General features: G+C 43.0%; 1 protein-coding gene and 1 long non-coding RNA gene across 2 annotated transcripts; both read right to left on the bottom strand.

The window, feature by feature from the left end:
- Positions 1 to 3377: 3377 nt before the first annotated feature.
- On the bottom strand, positions 3378 to 10712 carry LOC144054625 (uncharacterized). Its single transcript, XM_077569780.1, has 6 exons — positions 9394 to 10712; positions 8595 to 8785; positions 4927 to 4991; positions 4582 to 4733; positions 4148 to 4219; positions 3378 to 4014 (listed from the first exon to the last, which is right to left on the bottom strand). Exons 1-6 carry the CDS (start codon positions 10679 to 10681, stop codon positions 3926 to 3928), a joined length of 1857 nt encoding a protein of 618 aa, XP_077425906.1. The 5' UTR covers positions 10682 to 10712; the 3' UTR covers positions 3378 to 3925.
- An 836-nt stretch (positions 10713 to 11548) lies between these two features.
- LOC144054633 (uncharacterized) lies at positions 11549 to 15333 on the bottom strand. Its single transcript, XR_013294685.1, has 5 exons — positions 15205 to 15333; positions 14437 to 14594; positions 12389 to 12453; positions 12142 to 12296; positions 11549 to 11781 (listed from the first exon to the last, which is right to left on the bottom strand). It is a non-coding gene; the product is annotated as an uncharacterized LOC144054633 (long non-coding RNA).
- Positions 15334 to 17588: the final 2255 nt, after the last annotated feature.

The following is a 17588-nucleotide window of genomic DNA, read 5'->3' as shown; positions in this document are numbered from 1 at the left end:
TAAGGTATAACCCGAGGTCATGAATGAGTTATGGACCCAAAATAATAAAAATATGCAATAGAGTGAATCCACAATAAGAGAAACTGCTAAGTAGCGAGGGACCACTGTATTTACTTTTCATGTCGATGTTGGCCTCAGGAGGTGTTTTTTTTTTTTTGTCAGGGTCCACCGTGTTGATATTCCATCTTTCTGTCATCGATGTTTGCTGGACGTGGCGGAACATTTGAAATTTCAAGTGAAATTTCCAAACTGTTCCCTGGTTTGAGTTCAGAAATAAACGAGCTTCTGTAATTGTGACATCATTTAAATACCACAACCATTGTTTTTGATACTTGAAAAAATATTTTCCATGACGTGGCACAGATAGTATCAGAGTAAAAGTAACATCTGAGTGGAATGCTGCAAAGACAAATTTGGCATATGTGATTCACATTTCCTCTATTTTTGTGTTGAAAACAATTGTATTATATTATAAGGTATATCAGACGTCCCCGAGGAACAACCAAGTACAGTAATCACTCCCCAAACAATTGTCTATTTGACTCACACACACAATGCTGTCATCTTGTCTGGCTCAAAGTAAAAAATAAAAAATAAATAGAAAAAGCATTCCTCAAGCCCCATGGACACCAGGAACTCAACAGACCAGTTTAGATGGCAGAGTGAGTAGTTGTATAGTGTTTTAGTATTTTTTTTATAGTTAGTATTTTTTATTTTAAGTCAAATAAGCAAAGCAACAGGTTAGATAAGACAGCGCTGGACAGTTTGGCTAAATGAATGCTTAGATGAGTGCATGTTGCCCTCTGCTGGATAAAGACAGCAGCTGGAAAAGCCATTATATACTGTCTAATTTGCACAGTACCATTATCCCAAAGCAGTTGCTCATATATATATACACATTCTTATAATTCTGTCCAAGATTAAAGGACATCAAGCTTGAAGCTCGATTCTCTTAAATATTTCTCTCGAAGCGGCTCGAGTAGGATACCATGATAATTCTAACACCCCTGACCTGTCATTGAAATGCAAATATAAAATATGCTATGGCTATGGCTATGGCTATGTCTGAGACTTTTATGTCACCATAGGTGAAGACGTCAGGAAGTCACAGGTTGGATAGTGGGGTTTCCCCAATTGGGTTCAATTTTAGGTCCAACACTTTTCATTGTGTACATGTCGCCACTTGGCAGGGTCATCAGGAGTCCTTTACATTTGTTTCTCCAAGTGACCACAACCAGATAGATACTCTTTTTTAACTGTATTTAAGAAATTAAGTCCCGGACGGGAGAAAATTTAATTCGGATCAATCAGGACAAAAATACTGTCACTGGTCCTGAAACTCAGAGGAGACACATATGTTAAAATTGTAACATCTAATGTCGTATTTGAACTATTTGTTGCCTGCCTTATTTACTGATATTAGCCTACATGGCATGAATGTACTATGTAGAGTCGGCTTTTTTTTTCTTTTCTTTTTTTTTTTAGATGCACCTCTATTGAGAAGTTTATGCATGTTTTCCAGACTTGTGAACACTATTTGCTATATTCGTGTAAAAAATGTGTGTTTGGTTTCTCTGCAGAATTTACAGATGTATTTTAAATGTTTAACCTGTATAAATAACACTAGTAGGGGGCGGGGGGGGATAGAACAGTTAAAATAACTAAATTATTTTATTTTATGATGTGCTGAACTTGCTGAAAGATTGAAGGGTTCATTTAAAGGAAAAGAGACTTGACACAAGTACTAAAAGCGCAGTTACTTGGTTTGACCCCAGTGCAGAAACAGCATTCAAACATGTTCTGCTAGTATTTATTGTAGAAAACAACAAATAAAGGTGATAAATACAGAACAAGCAAAAACAGGGGATCAGAAAGTGCTACAACACTGGTAGGATAAATTATGTGCTGGGTAATGGTTAGAAAAAAGTCGCCTCGCTTGGTTTTCAACTACATTATCGGTAATGGAACAGCTCCAAATATTGTATATATATTTTTTATTGTATTTGTAAATACAGAATGCAAAAAAACAAAACAAAACAAAAAGCACGCAACTTCAAAGTAGCCCATTAGATGAGACTCGCACGTAAAACGCAAAGCGGGGGTGAAAGCATCCAGTGTGTAGCAATGGTTCTCCCCCAGGGAAATTTTCTGCTCTTAACTGGAGCCTATTTTGGGTGAAATTAAATGTTTTTTTTCCCCACGTAGCTACCTCTCACTTTCCCTAGGTGTCAGTGCGGAAAAATGATTGATGTGACTGTGTTGCTTTTTTGGCCTAATTCCATAATTTGCTTCCATGGTTGGCATTTACTGTGCCACGCTGTGGTTAAAGGTGATATTGCATGGTCTCAAATAATTATGAAATTAATATCGTACAATCTATAGATGCCAAGGAACCCATTGGGGAATAAATGAACTCATTACATATGATAATTACAGAGATAAGATTTTTTTTTTTTTAAGTGGTCTGGCTGTCATCAGCATGAAGTGGGTAAATTTTCAGAAACTGACATATGATGACCTAATAGCTGATTTTGCAGCCCGGAGATGCAGACGTGTGTCTCAGCAGGGCTTCTAACAACTGGCGCTTCCATATTCAAATTTGTATTTAAAGTTCCTTATTTATGTTTATTTCCAGATATTAATGATGATAAATTATAAACATGTTTCCTCTTTTGCAGTGGACCTCTGCATACATACGCATACGCATGGTTTGACATTACAGATCCCCCCCGCCTCCCAATATTTTTTTAAACAAATAAATGATAAATACATTTTATACACAAAAACCTTTGTTCTTTGACCGGGGGGGGATTAACAGCATGTGGTAAATATTTGATTGCTCAAACTCTTTGATGTTGAAATCGTGATTTTTTTATAAATACATTGAGCATAAACTGTATTATACAATGGTTAATATATATATATATATATATATATATATATATTGTTCATTTTTCAAATTTAGGCTGAATTCCTCATTGCACTACTTGAGCATGATGGTCATGACCATGAGCGACTTTTTGTGGTCTTTGGAAAGACACCTAGAGGACAGTAGCCGGAACTGCGTGCTGTGACTTTCGGCAAAGCCTGCCATCATGACAGCCGAAATGACAAAATGTTACGAATTCTGAGAAAATTTAATCTTTGACAACCCGAGAATTAAGATTTGAAAAAAGGCCTGACGTAAACAGGCCTTACCCCAACTGTAACAATATTATTTTACAGAATGAATGTAAAGGTAACATCATTAAAAGACAAACAAGTTTGAGGATGAAAACTTTCACCACCCCCCCCCCCCCCCACACACACACACACATTTCTAAATGCACCACTGTATGTGACTGTGAATAATACTTGATTCTCACTGCGACATGGTGAATCGCTTGAAGGTTTTTATTGGCAATAAACATTTTTCATTAGCTTATTGCAGTTCAGTCAAGTTTTTCCAAGATAATCAAGCGGCAATAATAAGTACTAATTGTCAAATATTTGGTTTGTCTAAATTAGTAGGAAAAGAGAAAGATGAGTCAGTAAAATTTCACGGAAGATTGTCATGTTCCGACCTCCCAAACAAATCTCAAAAAAATTATTTAAAGTTGTTACCAAAATAGCAAACAAAAGTACAGGGTCGTAGGTTAAAAATAATAATTACAGATACCAAAAAATTGGCATAATCAAACAACAGTCACAACACCACACAGGCGACACGTGACAACAAGGAGCTAAATACACACACAGCGTGATGAGACAACAAGACACACAAGTGGCTGGAGAGAGCTGAGGAACATGGCTGACAAAACCAGGTAATGAATTAGCGAGCCGACAGAGAAGGCACAAAAATGCCGAAGGATGACAAGTACACATCATTTGCTACCTTTGACAATATTCATCATGTACTTGCTAAGTTACTTTATCGGACATGAATTCATGTGTATGTAGTGCCTTGGAGCATCAGTGCCAAAGTCACCAACGTCAGGGATATGGTCGCCAGTGACGCTGTAGGCCGAGATGCATCTGGAGGAATTCAGAACACGATGGGTCAATACAAAAGACAATGCATAAAAGGAAACTTCCACATATGAACCCAATAGTCATAAGACAATCTGTTAATAAAAAATTATATGGGCTCAACATTTTAATGCCGGACCTGCTGTTGTTGTGGTTCCGGAAGGTGCCATTGTGGTGGTCCTGGAAGGTGTCACTGATGTTGGAACTACAGCTGTAAGGATACAATTGAGAGAAGAACTGTTAACAACAAGGACATTTTGTTAACATATTCCACTCATCCAGTGATGTTTTTTTTATTAAACAAAGTACTATTCTTTTTTATTTTGCCTAAAATAGGTTTAGGATCCTTATTCTATCACACCAAGTTTCCTAAAATGGGTCCTTATTGTAAGGTTGGACAGCTTACTTTTTTTTTTTTTGTATTACTATTAAGAGCCACGCGATGTAAAACTTTAGAAATTCACTCTCCGGTCTAAGCATAAATAATGTACAGTAAAATGGTTTGGCAGGTAAATAATATGATTGTTAAATGAAATCTGCACATTGTAATTTGGAATGAGGACAAAATCTTACCGGATGCGGCAATTGTTGACACATTCACACGGAGGGAAAATATGGAGTTGTTGCCTGCTGCCTCTACCAGAGTGCTTTCCACGGAAGAAGGGTTTGGCACTGTGGCAAAGCGGTTGAATATCAACTGAGATTGGACCACAACTGAACCATTACTGAAAAAAAACAAAAAAACATTAATATTGTGACATGCCCAATACATTGGGTGTACATGTAGCCGCTTAGCCAAGACAATAAACATGAACAAATGTGATGGTAAAAAAAAACTGAAATTGCAAACATTCACAACTGCAAACATGTAAATGGAATATTGTTGCTTTGTCTTGCTCTATAAATATTGTAACATACCGAAAAGAAAGGACTTCAGATCGAAGGAATCTTCTTCCAAAGCTTATCGAATATACGGCATCGAGCTGAGGAGAGGAAATATTAATTATAATATTATCAATGCTTTGTCATTTCCATAGCTGTGCAACTCTGGTCCTCAAGGGCTGCACTCCTGCATGTTTGAGAGGATCCCATCCTCAAACACACCTGATACATCAGCAAACTCTGCAGAAACCTTATAACCTGATCCAGATTATTTAATTCAGCTGGGTTTGATGAAGCAACCTCTAAGGCCCCGTCCACACGAAAGCCTGTTTCAATGTATCCTCACAAGTTTGTTATCATTTGGGCAGTTTGTCCACACGGCGGCACCGTTTTGGAGCTTGAAAACGATCACTCTTGGAACCGGGCTCTAGAGTAGAAAGATTTCAAAGCGCGCTCGGTACGTTCCAAAGTGGACGGGACGCTCCTCCAGTGATGGCGTAGTGGTCGCAGCTCGATGATGACGCATTGTCGTACTTTGATAACGTAGGCTCGAATTCTCGCGTGACTGCGCGCAACCCGCCAGTCAGTCAACAATGACGGATAGCCGTGTCATAGTCGTTTTGCGCTTTTACAGCAAAATATTTTTGCGTGATGTTGTTGTACTTGAATCACCAGCCATTGTCACTTCTCCTGTGTTCATCTCACTGATCTGTATATACTACTGGACAGCCGATAGCCCATACACGCCCTTCAAAAGTCTTGGCCTATCGGCTATTCAGTGGTTCATCTTCTTTGCTGATTCTTCTTCTACGCTTTCCGTTAACTCCCTGTGGCTGGGCTACAGCACCACTCCAAACATTACAGCCATTAAACGTCCTCAGCGTCTTCTTTTGGACGAAACGTTTCTGTGTGTGCCAAATTCTTTTGCGGAACGAAACCGGCTTTGCTTCCATGTGAACAGGGCCTAAAACATGCAATAATTTTACACCTGTTTACAGTATTAAGGGTTTGCCTTCAGAATAAGAAATTATAGCGTCAATACTAGGGGTGTACCGGTTTTTGTATTTGTCCCAAACCATCTCAGTTCGGAGGTCATGGTTCGGTGCCTACGCTCAGACGCCGAATACACAATTTCATTGCAGTATCCGCATTCCAAACTAGGTGGCAGTAATGCGTCTAAATCAGTTTGCGTCTCCTGTCGAATAGATTCTCGAATCCAGCGCATGCTCACACGCACACACACACGCACACACACACGCACACACACATTTGGGTTTACATGTCTACTGGGGACATCTCATTGTTATAATGCATTTCCTAGACCCTTACCCTAACCCCGATCATCAAAAATGATTGCCTACCCCCATTCCTTACCCTAACCTCAACCATAACCCAATTCAAATCTAAACTCTAAAACCAAGTTTTGATCCTCAAAAAGAGGTTTGGATGTATAAAGACCACCAAAATGTCCCTACAAGGACACATTGTCCCTACAATGATAGTAAAAACCCAGAAAATTGTCCCCATGATGTCATAGAAACCTGTGCACACAAACACGCAAACACACACACACAAACACACATGCACACTAATTTATTTTACTATCTTTGTGGGACCATCTCGTTGACTTAATGCATTTCCTAGCCCCTTCCCCTAACCCCAACCATCAAAAATGATTGCCTACCTATTCCTTACCCTAACCTCAACCATAACCCAATTCAAACCTTAACTCTAAAGCCAAGTCTTGACCCTCAAAAAGAGGTCTAAACTTGTGGGGCTCAGCAAAATGGCCCCACATGGATGGGTGGGCCCCACAACTATGTAAAATCCTGAAATGTTGGCCCCACTATGTCACAAAAACAACACCACACACACGCAAACACACACACAGAGAGAGACTAGGAGTGGACTAGTGGAGCTAGTGGGCTAACACAGCTATCTCTGTGGCGCTCTTCTCGTACTGGATGTTTTTGTGCTATCGGTATCGCCAGGAGCTTAAAGAGACAAGCGACCGGCACGAGATACCCATTTAGAGCGAGACCAGCGTACGGAGTCTCTCAAGATCTGTGCAGCCACTTCTTTCTTTCTTTCTTTTAAGGAAACAAATTCAAAATAAAGATTATATGTATCTGTGTCTTCTGCCAATTTATCTTTGGTAGTTCTGAAAGTTCTAAATTATGCTATTTTGGACATACTGTTGCATTCAGTACTTTCTGCAAAAATAAATGGGGGGAAAAAACTAAACTTCAGCTTTTTGGAATTTTTGTTTTTCCTGTTATACCGAACTTGTATCGAACCGTGACCCAAAACCTAGGTACGTACCGAACCGTGACTTCTGTGAACCGTTACACCCCTGCTCAATACATATACATTCATGAATGAATACAGGGTGTCCCATACGTATGTTACTTTTTAAATTTCAGATAATCTACAAATTACAAAATCGTGTTCAAATAAAGCAAAGTACAGTACATTGTAATCATGTTGATTACTGGCTCAGGAAATGCCCACATGAATGCTATGCTATCTTAACATGTTGCAAATATCCTGATCCTAAATGATACAAAACATAAATCATCTCAAGTAGTGTAACACCAATGGTGGCAATATAAGCAATAATCAGCATTAGCAGCTGTGCAACAAATATGTGTTGGTCATCCACTACTACATGTGCTTTCAAAAGCATGGAAGTCATGTCGAGCATGTCTCCAACCTTTTTGAAAGTGAGAGCTACATATTGGATTGCCAAGGGCTGCCAGTTTCATACACACTTCTGAAATAACAAATTTGCTAACTTTACTTTGAATTACTGTATATGGTAATAATTAGGGATGGGCCAGAACCGGTACCAGGTGTTGGTACTCGGTCGATACCAGCCTAATTTTTAGGTATCGGCCAGGTACTTGTGAAGGCTGCTGATACCAGCCGTCAATACTTGGGTAAAAAAAATCTAGCATGGACTAAGTCCTCCTCCGCAGTAGTTGGCACTAGCTGGAGCAGTTATTTTGGCGAATCATCATCTGTGTCAGAAAGAAAAGTTGGTTCACAATGCTTTGTCAGTGTGTTAAATGAAATTTTATATATCAAAAGTAGTAGAGGTATCGGTTCTCAGAATCAGTATTTGTACTGATATCAGTGTGAAAAAAGTGGTATCGAACATACCTGCTAAGATATGATAATTTTCACAATAATTAGCAACAATAATTTAGGAAACAAATACTGTAAATATCAATATGCTACACTTCATTTCTATAAATCTCTGCAAGTAATAACATTTACAAATGAGGACTTGAGGTCCTTGCAGGCTACCTGGTGCCCAAAGGCACCATGTTGGTGACTGACCCCTGATGTAGAGCATATCAGTAGTGATGGCAAAATGAAGCTTCATGAAGCATTTGCGATACTTTTTGACTCCTCTAGATGGTGCTTTTGGTTTAAAAATAAAGGCAAGTGCAATAAAAATTGATTACATTTGCATTGCATCTTTGAATCATGAGTGTCATCTTGAGGAGTCAAAAAGTATCGCAAGTGCTTCATGAAGCTTCATTTTCCCATCACTACATATCAGTATAATTGCATTTTTTTTAAATTAAAAACAAAAAAAACCTGAAGTTTTTAAAATGTATGGAACAACCTGTATACTATGCCTATTGTATATAGAGTATGCATTTCATTTTAAAAACAAACATTGCTCAAAAAATTACCTGGTTTTCTATTTCGGTCGCCAAAGTTTGAAACTCAGGAGAAGATGAATCTGAAAGTTCTGGCGTGAAATTTAGGAACAAACTAAAGCCTAGGTTCACCCTTGGTCGCTCGGGTGCTGATGTTGCTGTGATACCGGAAGTTCTAATTGTTGTTGTCCCTGAAGGTGCCATTGTTGAGGTCCCGGAAGATGCTGCAAAAGAAAACAATTGATGAATTGCCTTTTTTTTTTCCTATGGCTTTGTCTATTAATGAGTATGTTTGCATGCAGTCAATTGTCGGGTTACGGGCAGAAATCCGGTTTCTGAAACGGACACAGTTGCTCCCGTAGAGATGGTCATTGTGCTCAATTGGAATAACCCGTAAGCGAAACACACAGACAAGGTCATTAGGTAAATAAATGTAATTTCCGCTTTTAACTGTCTATGGTCAATAAAAGGCATTATGGCACTCCACTCACCACTCGAAACTAAATAGTCGATTTTCTCCTCGCTCCAAAACTGTGTTTCTTTGCTGCATCGTCATGTTAATTTACCTCTGCTTAAGTATTTCTGGCGGGTTGCACCAGAAGCACGGACTTATACATACGTTTATATGTGTGTACAGATACAAACTGTGGCATTATCGCTATAGAGACAAAATATAACATGAAAACACAGTGGAAAAATGAACGTGTTCAAGCAAGGCTAGTTTAGCGAGTGTGACAGCGCTGTTATTTCTGTATGTTCACATGGCCTTTCAAAACCTCATAATTGCCAATATTCAGATTTTAAAAGGGGTTTTGCCTACATGTTAACTTACTCAAAGATGATGCGGCAGGCGTGGTCACATTTGCGGCAGGCGTGGTCACATTTGTAGAAGCCGTGGTGACATTAGCTGCAGGCGTGGTCACATTTGCGGCAGGCGTGGTCACATTTGTAGAAGCCGTGGTCACATTAGCTGCAGGCGTGGTCACATTTACGGCAGGCGTGGTCACATTTGCAGAAGGCGTGGTCACATTTGCGGCAGGCGTGGTCACATTTGCGGCAGGCGTGGTCACATTTGCGGCAGGCGTGGTCACATTTGCGGCAGGTGTGGTCACATTTGTAGAAGCCGTGGTCACATTAGCTGCAGGCGTGGTCACATTTACGGCAGGCGTGGTCACATTTGCAGAAGGCGTGGTCACATTTGCGGCAGGCGTGGTCATATTTGCGGCAGGCGTGGTCACATTTGCGGCAGGCGTGGTCACATTTGCGGCAGGCGTGGTCACATTTGTAGAAGCCGTGGTCACATTAGCTGCAGGCGTGGTCACATTTACGGCAGGCGTGGTCACATTTGCAGAAGGCGTGGTCACATTTGCGGCAGGCGTGGTCATATTTGCGGCAGGCGTGGTCACATTTGCGGCAGGCGTGGTCACATTTACGGCAGGCGTGGTCACATTTGCAGAAGGCGTGGTCACATTTGCGGCAGGCGTGGTCACATTTGCGGCAGGCGTGGTCACATTTGCGGCAGGCGTGGTCACATTTGTAGAAGCCGTGGTCACATTAGCTGCAGGCGTGGTCACATTTACGGCAGGCGTGGTCACATTTGCAGAAGGCGTGGTCACATTTGCGACAGGCGTGGTCACATTTGCGGCAGGCGTGGTCACATTTGCGGCAGGCGTGGTCACATTTGCGGCAGGCGTGGTCACATTTGTAGAAGCCGTGGTCACATTAGCTGCAGGCGTGGTCACATTTACGGCAGGCGTGGTCACATTTGCAGAAGGCGTGGTCACATTTGCGGCAGGCGTGGTCATATTTGCGGCAGGCGTGGTCACATTTGCGGCAGGCGTGGTCACATTTACGGCAGGCGTGGTCACATTTGCAGAAGGCGTGGTCACATTTGCGGCAGGCGTGGTCACATTTGCGGCAGGCGTGGTCACATTTGCAGAAGGCGTGGTCACATTTGCGGCAGGCGTGGTCACATTTGCGGCAGGCGTGGTCACATTTGCGGCAGGCGTGGTCACATTTGTAGAAGCCGTGGTCACATTAGCTGCAGGCGTGGTCACATTTACGGCAGGCGTGGTCACATTTGCAGAAGGCGTGGTCACATTTGCGGCAGGCGTGGTCATATTTGCGGCAGGCGTGGTCACATTTGCGGCAGGCGTGGTCACATTTACAGCAGGCGTGGTCACATTTGCAGAAGGCGTGGTCACATTTGCGGCAGGCGTGGTCACATTTGCGGCAGGCGTGGTCACATTTGCAGAAGGCGTGGTCACATTTGCGGCAGGCGTGGTCACATTTGCGGCAGGCGTGGTCACATTTGCGGCAGGCGTGGTCACATTTGTAGAAGCCGTGGTCACATTAGCTGCAGGCGTGGTCACATTTACAGCAGGCGTGGTCACATTTGCGGCAGGCGTGGTCACATTTGCGGCAGGCGTGGTCACATTTGCAGAAGGCGTGGTCACATTTGCGGCAGGCGTGGTCACATTTGCGGCAGGCGTGGTCACATTTGCGGCAGGCGTGGTCACATTTGCGGCAGGCGTGGTCACATTTGCGGCAGGCGTGGTCACATTTGCAGAAGGCGTGGTCACATTTGCGGCAGGCGTGGTCACATTTGCGGCAGGCGTGGTCACATTTACAGCAGGCGTGGTCATATTTGCGGCAGGCGTGGTCACATTTGCGGCAGGCGTGGTCACATTTACGGCAGGCGTGGTCACATTTGCAGAAGGCGTGGTCACATTTGCGGCAGGCGTGGTCACATTTGCGGCAGGCGTGGTCACATTTGCGGCAGGCGTGGTCACATTTGTAGAAGCCGTGGTCACATTAGCTGCAGGCGTGGTCACATTTGCAGAAGGCGTGGTCACATTTGCGGCAGGCGTGGTCACATTTGCGGCAGGCGTGGTCACATTTGCAGAAGGCGTGGTCACATTTGCGGCAGGCGTGGTCACATTTGCGGCAGGCGTGGTCACATTTGCAGAAGGCGTGGTCATATTTGCGGCAGGCGTGGTCACATTTGAAGCAGGCGTGGTCACATTTGCTGAGGCCGTGGTCACATTAGCTGCAGGCGTGGTCACATTTACGGCAGGCGTGGTCACATTTGCGGCAGGTGTGGTCACATTTGCGGCAGGTGTGGTAACATTTGCAGCAGGCGTGGTCACATTAGCTGAAGGCGTGGTCACATTTGCAGCCATTGTAGTTTCGGAAGGTGCCATTGTTGTTGCAACTACAGCTGTAAGGTTTCAATTGAGAGAAGAACTGTTAAAAACAAAGGAATTCTGTTAATGTATTCAATTCATCCATTGATGTATTTTATTATCATCAAACAAGGTACTGTACTTTTTTATTTTGCCTAAATTGGTGTTGGATCTTTATTCTATCACAACAAGTTTCCTGATATGGGTCATCATTGTAAGGCTGGACCTCTCACGTTTGTTTTTTATTTAAAAGATTACCATTCAGAATCATGCGATGCAAAACTTTGAAAATTCACTCTCCGATCTATGCATAAGTAATGTACAATACAATGTTTTGGCAGGCAAATAACAAGATTGTTAAATGAAATCTGCACATTTTAATTCTAAAATCTTACCGGATGCGGCAATTGTTGACACATTCACAGGGAGGGAAAAGTTGGAGCTGCTGTTGCCTGCTGCCTCTACCAGAGTGCTTTCCACAGAAGTAACGTTTGGCACTGTGGCAGAGCGGTTGAATATCAACTCGGATTGGACCACAACTGAACCTTGACTGAAAAAAAATATATATATTTTGACACTTCCAATACATTGGGTGTGCATGTGTGTGTGTGTTCGTCTTTTTCAAGAAATATTGTAACATACCGAAAAGAAAGGACGATGGCTCGGATGAATGTTCTTCCAAATTTTATCAAATATACGGCATCGAGCTGAGGAGAGGAAATATTAATTATAATATTATCAATTATTTTTCCTGTATTATTACCATCGGTGTCCAACTATGGGTCTCGAGGGCTTCACTCCTGCATGTTTGAGAGGTGTCCCTCCTCAAACACACCTGATTCATCAGCAAGCTTTGCAGTAACTTGATAACGATCCTGATTATTTGATTCAGCTGTGTTTGAGGAAGGAAACTTCTAAAACATGCAAGACTGTGGCCCTCGAGGGCTGGAGTTTGACACCTGTTTAAAGTATTAAGGGCTTTCCCTCACAATAAGGAATTAGTCTCAATACATACATATACATTCATGAACATACAGGGTGTCCCATACCTATGCTACTTTTTAAATTTCAGGTAATCTACAAAAATGGTAACATGGTTGCCATGCTATCTTAACATGTTGCAAATATGCTGGTCGTGTATACGGCGTATACCCACTTCTTTTTCAATCAGTTTTGCGTCTACCCACTTCTATATCCTCAATTTTGCGTCTACCCACTTCTGAATCCTCCTTGATATGCAGTTGCGCAACATTCAGCCATGACCCACGCTCCGCTACCTCTAACTGGCTGGCCTGTTACTCGCTGCCTTATTAGGTAATTAAAGGCATAAGGACTGATGCGCCAATCAGAGAACGCGTAGGGTGGATCATGCCGAGGACTTTATTGCTAACAGGTAAGGTGCCAATGCCACTCCAGTTAATTTACAAGTCACTCGGTCTCCTGCGCGAAGATCTCAAATGTGAGCGAGGCAGAAATGAATAAACAGCTTTCCAGTAAATGACGGCATGATGATGTATCCAAACAGCATAGCCTATTGTAGATTCAATGAAAACATCATTCACAGGTAAGTCGTTCCCAAATGAATTAATGATTTAAACTACTGGCAATATAACTGTGGAGAGGAGGATTTTGACGCCAATACATTGTAGTTAAACTGTGCGTGTCGGCTAGGCTAAAGTTATGAAATGTATTGTTATCCTTACATTAGCAATTTAGCCCTAAACAAGCTGGATTAGGATCATGTCGGGAACCCGCAAAATTGTTTCAGTAATTGTATAATTAACCCAGCTTGCAAAGACTTTTTTGCCAGACTGTAATGTTCGACGAATAAAATATGAAACTGTAATTAATGCCCAGACCAGAGACTATCTCAGTGTCTATGAAGCTTCTTTTTCTTTTAGGTCTAAATAACATCAGCCAAGTTATTGTATACTGTAGGACAGTAACATTAAAAGTATTATAATACCTAGTCCTAACTAAAATGCATGAGTATTCATTTATCTTATAGTAGATAATATATTATTCATGTTTTCCTCATAATAAATACGGTACATCTTAAGTTGCAAACTGCTTTCTAATTAATTCACGATCATTTTATTATTGTGCGTAATTACAAATGACAGCTTTTTCTCACATCACCGTTTCTAAAACACCGTTTTTGTAGAAGTAAAAAAAAAAAAAAGTAAAAAAAAAAAAAGCAAAATTCAGAGTATACCCACTTCTCTAGGGACAACTACACTACTGACTAGAGGTATCAGTACTCAGAATCAGTGAGTATTTGTACAGACATCAGTCTGAAAATGGTGGTCTTCAACATCCCTAGTAAAAATTTATGATCATTTTCCCAATAATTATCAATAATAATTTAGGAAACAAATACTGTAAATATCAATATGCAACACTTAATTTCTATAAATCTCTGCAAGTAATAACATTTACAAATGAGTACTTCACTGGTGAGCTATTTTTAGAACAGGCCCACAGGCTACTCATGAAGTCCTTCCGGGCTAAAGGCACCATGTTAGTGACCCCTGATGTAGAGCGTATAAATGTATATAAATGAAAAAAATAATAATAATTAAAAAAAAAAAAAAAAAACATTCGAAATGTATGGAAAAACCTGTATACTATGTGTATTGTATATAGAATATGCATTTCATTTAAAGAACAAACATTACTTGAATAATTACCTGGTTTTCTATTTGGGTCGCCAAAGTTTGAAACTCAGGAGAAGATGAATTTGAAAGTTGTGGCGTGAAAGTCTGGCTCAAACTAAAGCCCATGTTCACCCTTGGCAGCTCGGGTGTTGATGTTGCTGTGGTCCCAGAAGTTGTAATTGTTGTTGTCCCTGAAGTGCCGCAAAGGAAAACAGTTGTTGAATTGATTTTTTTCCCCGGCTTTGTCTATTAATGACTATGTTTGCATGCAGTCAATAGTCGGGTTACGGTCAGAAATCCTTTTTTTTTGTTTGTTTTTTTACATTCGCGATAACCCTTTTACATGCATGGCGGACAGAGTTGCTCCCGTATAGATGGTCATTGTGCTAAATTGGAATAACCTATTTGTAAGCGCGGCACACGGACAAAGTCAATACATAAATAGTTGTTTTAACTGTCTATGGTCAATAAAAGACATTATGTCACTCACCATTCGATTTTCTCCTCGCTCCAAAACTGTGGTTCTTTGCTACGTCTTATTATTAATTGACCTCTACTTGAGTATTTCCAGCATGTTGCACTAAAAGCATGGACTTATGTGTGTACAGATAAACTGAATATAAACAGAATATAATGTGAAAATGCCGCAGAGAAATCAGTGTATTCAAGCAAGGCTAGTTAAGAGTGTGACATAGCGCTGTTTTTCTGCATGTTTACATGGTCTTTCAAAACCTCAAATATTGCCAATGTTCAGACTTTAAAAGGGGTTTTGCTTGCATGAAAATGATAAGGAAACAATACCTTGTGTTGTAGAAACTAGTGCTACTGGTGTGGTCACATTTTCGGCAGGCGTGGTCACATTTGTGGTAGGCGTGGTCAAATTTGTGGCAGGTGTGGTCAAATTTACGGCAGGCGTGGTCATATTTGATGAAGGGGTAGCCGTAGTCACATTTGCGGCAGGGGTGGTCACATTTGCTAAAGCCGTGGTCACATTAACTGCAGGCGTAGTCACATTTACGGCAGACGTAGTCACATTTGCGGCAGACGTAGTCACATTTGCGGCAGTGGTAGTCACATTTGCTGAAGCCGTAGTCACATTTGCGGCACGCGTGGTCACATTTGCTGAAGCCGTAGTCACATTTGCGGCAGGGGTGGTCGCATTGGCAGTAGGGGTGGTCACAATTGTGGCTAACGTAGTCACATTTGCGGCAGGGGTGGTCACATTTGTGGCAGGGGTGGTCACATTTGCGGCAGGCGTGGTCACATTTGCGGCAGGTGTGGTCACATTTGCTGAAGCCGTAGTCACATTTACGGCAGCCGTAGTCACATTTGCGGCAAGGGTGGTCACATTTGCGGCAGGCGTGGTCACATTTGCTGTAGCCGTAGTCACATTTACGGCAGCCGTAGTCACATTTGCGGCAAGGGTGGTCACATTTGTGGCAGGGGTGGTCACATTTGCGGCAGGCATGGTCACATTTGCGGCAGGCGTGGTCACATTTGCTGAAGCTGTAGTCACATTTGCGGCAAGGGTGGTCACATTTGCTGAAGCCGTAGTCACATTTGCGGCAGGGGTGGTCGCATTAGCAGTAGGGGTGGTCACAATTGTGGCTAACGTAGTCACATTTGCGGCAGGCGTGGTCACATTTGCTGAAGCCGTAGTCACATTTGCGGCAGGGGTGGTCGCATTAGCAGTAGGGGTGGTCACAATTGTGGCTAACGTAGTCACATTTGCGGCAGGGGTGGTCACATTTGTGGCAGGGGTGGTCACATTTGCGGCAGGCGTGGTCACATTTGCTGAAGCCGTAGTCACATTTACGGCAATCGTAGTCACATTTGTGGCAAGGGTGGTCACATTTGCGGCAGGGGTGGTCACATTTGCGGCAGGCGTGGTCACATTTGCTGAAGCCGTAGTCACATTTACGGCAGCCGTAGTCACATTTGCGGCAAGGGTGGTCACATTTGTGGCAGGGGTGGTCACATTTGCGGCAGGCATGGTCACATTTACGGCAGCCGTAGTCACATTTGCGGCAAGGGTGGTCACATTTGTGGCAGGGGTGGTCACATTTGCGGCAGGGGTGGTCACATTTGCGGCAGGCGTGGTCACATTTGCTGAAGCCGTAGTCACATTTACGGCAATCGTAGTCACATTTGCGGCAAGGGTGGTCACATTTGCGGCAGGCGTGGTCACATTTGCGGCAGGCGTGGTCACATTTGCTGAAGCCGTAGTCACATTTACGGCAGCCGTAGTCACATTTGCGGCAAGGGTGGTCACATTTGTGGCAGGGGTGGTCACATTTGCGGCAGGCATGGTCACATTTGCGGCAGGCGTGGTCACATTTGCTGAAGCTGTAGTCACATTTGCGGCAAGGGTGGTAGCATTAGCAGTAGGGGTGGTCACAATTGTGGCTAACGTAGTCACATTTGCGGCAGGCGTGGTCACATTTGATGAAGCCGTAGTCACATTTGCGGCAGGGGTGGTCGCATTAGCAGTAGGGGTGGTCACAATTGTGGCTAACGTAGTCACATTTGCGGCAGGGGTGGTCACATTTGCGGCAGCCGTAGTCACATTTGCGGCAAGGGTGGTCACATTTGTGGCAGGGGTGGTCACATTTGCGGCAGGCGTGGTCACATTTGCGGCAGGCGTGGTCACATTTGCTGAAGCTGTAGTCACATTTGCGGCAAGGGTGGTCACATTTGGGGCAGGGGTGGTCACATTTGCGGCAGGCGTGGTCACATTTGCTGAAGCCGTAGTCACATTTGGGGCAGGGGTGGTCACATTTGCGGCAGGCGTGGTCACATTTGCTGAAGCCGTAGTCACATTTGCGGCAGGGGTGGTCGCATTAGCAGTAGGGGTGGTCACAATTGTGGCTAATGTAGTCACATTTGCGGCAGGGGTGGTCACATTTGCGGCAGCCGTAGTCACATTTGCGGCAAGGGTGGTCACATTTGTGGCAGGGGTGGTCACATTTGCGGCAGGCGTGGTCACATTTGTGGCAGGGGTGGTCGCATTTGCTGAAGCTGTAGTCACATTTAAGGAAGCCGTAGTCACAGTTGCGGCAAGGGTGGTCACATTTGTGGCTGCCGTAGTCACATTTCCGGCAGGGGTGGTCACATTTGCAGAGTGCGTGGTCACATTTGCGGCAGGGGTGGTCGCATTTGTGGCTGCCGTTGTCACATTTGCGGCA

The sequence above is a fragment of the Vanacampus margaritifer genome, chromosome 7 (genome assembly GCF_051991255.1).
Source record: "Vanacampus margaritifer isolate UIUO_Vmar chromosome 7, RoL_Vmar_1.0, whole genome shotgun sequence".
Taxonomy (NCBI): domain Eukaryota; kingdom Metazoa; phylum Chordata; class Actinopteri; order Syngnathiformes; family Syngnathidae; genus Vanacampus; species Vanacampus margaritifer.
This window is presented reverse-complemented; position numbering and strand designations above follow the sequence as displayed.

What these genes read in the sequence shown, in the direction of transcription:
- LOC144054625 (XM_077569780.1), bottom strand. Translation starts at nt 10,681, where the DNA reads ATGACCACGCCTGCCGCAAATGTGACCACGCCTTCTGCAAATGTGACC. An exon ending in GCCTGCCGCATCATCTTTGA is followed by an intron (nt 8,786 to 9,393) that starts GTAAGTTAACAT and finishes TTTCTTTTGCAG; the next exon opens with CATCTTCCGGGACCTCAACA. An exon ending in CGGAACCACAACAACAGCAG is followed by an intron (nt 4,015 to 4,147) that starts GTCCGGCATTAA and finishes GAATTCCTCCAG; the next exon opens with ATGCATCTCGGCCTACAGCG.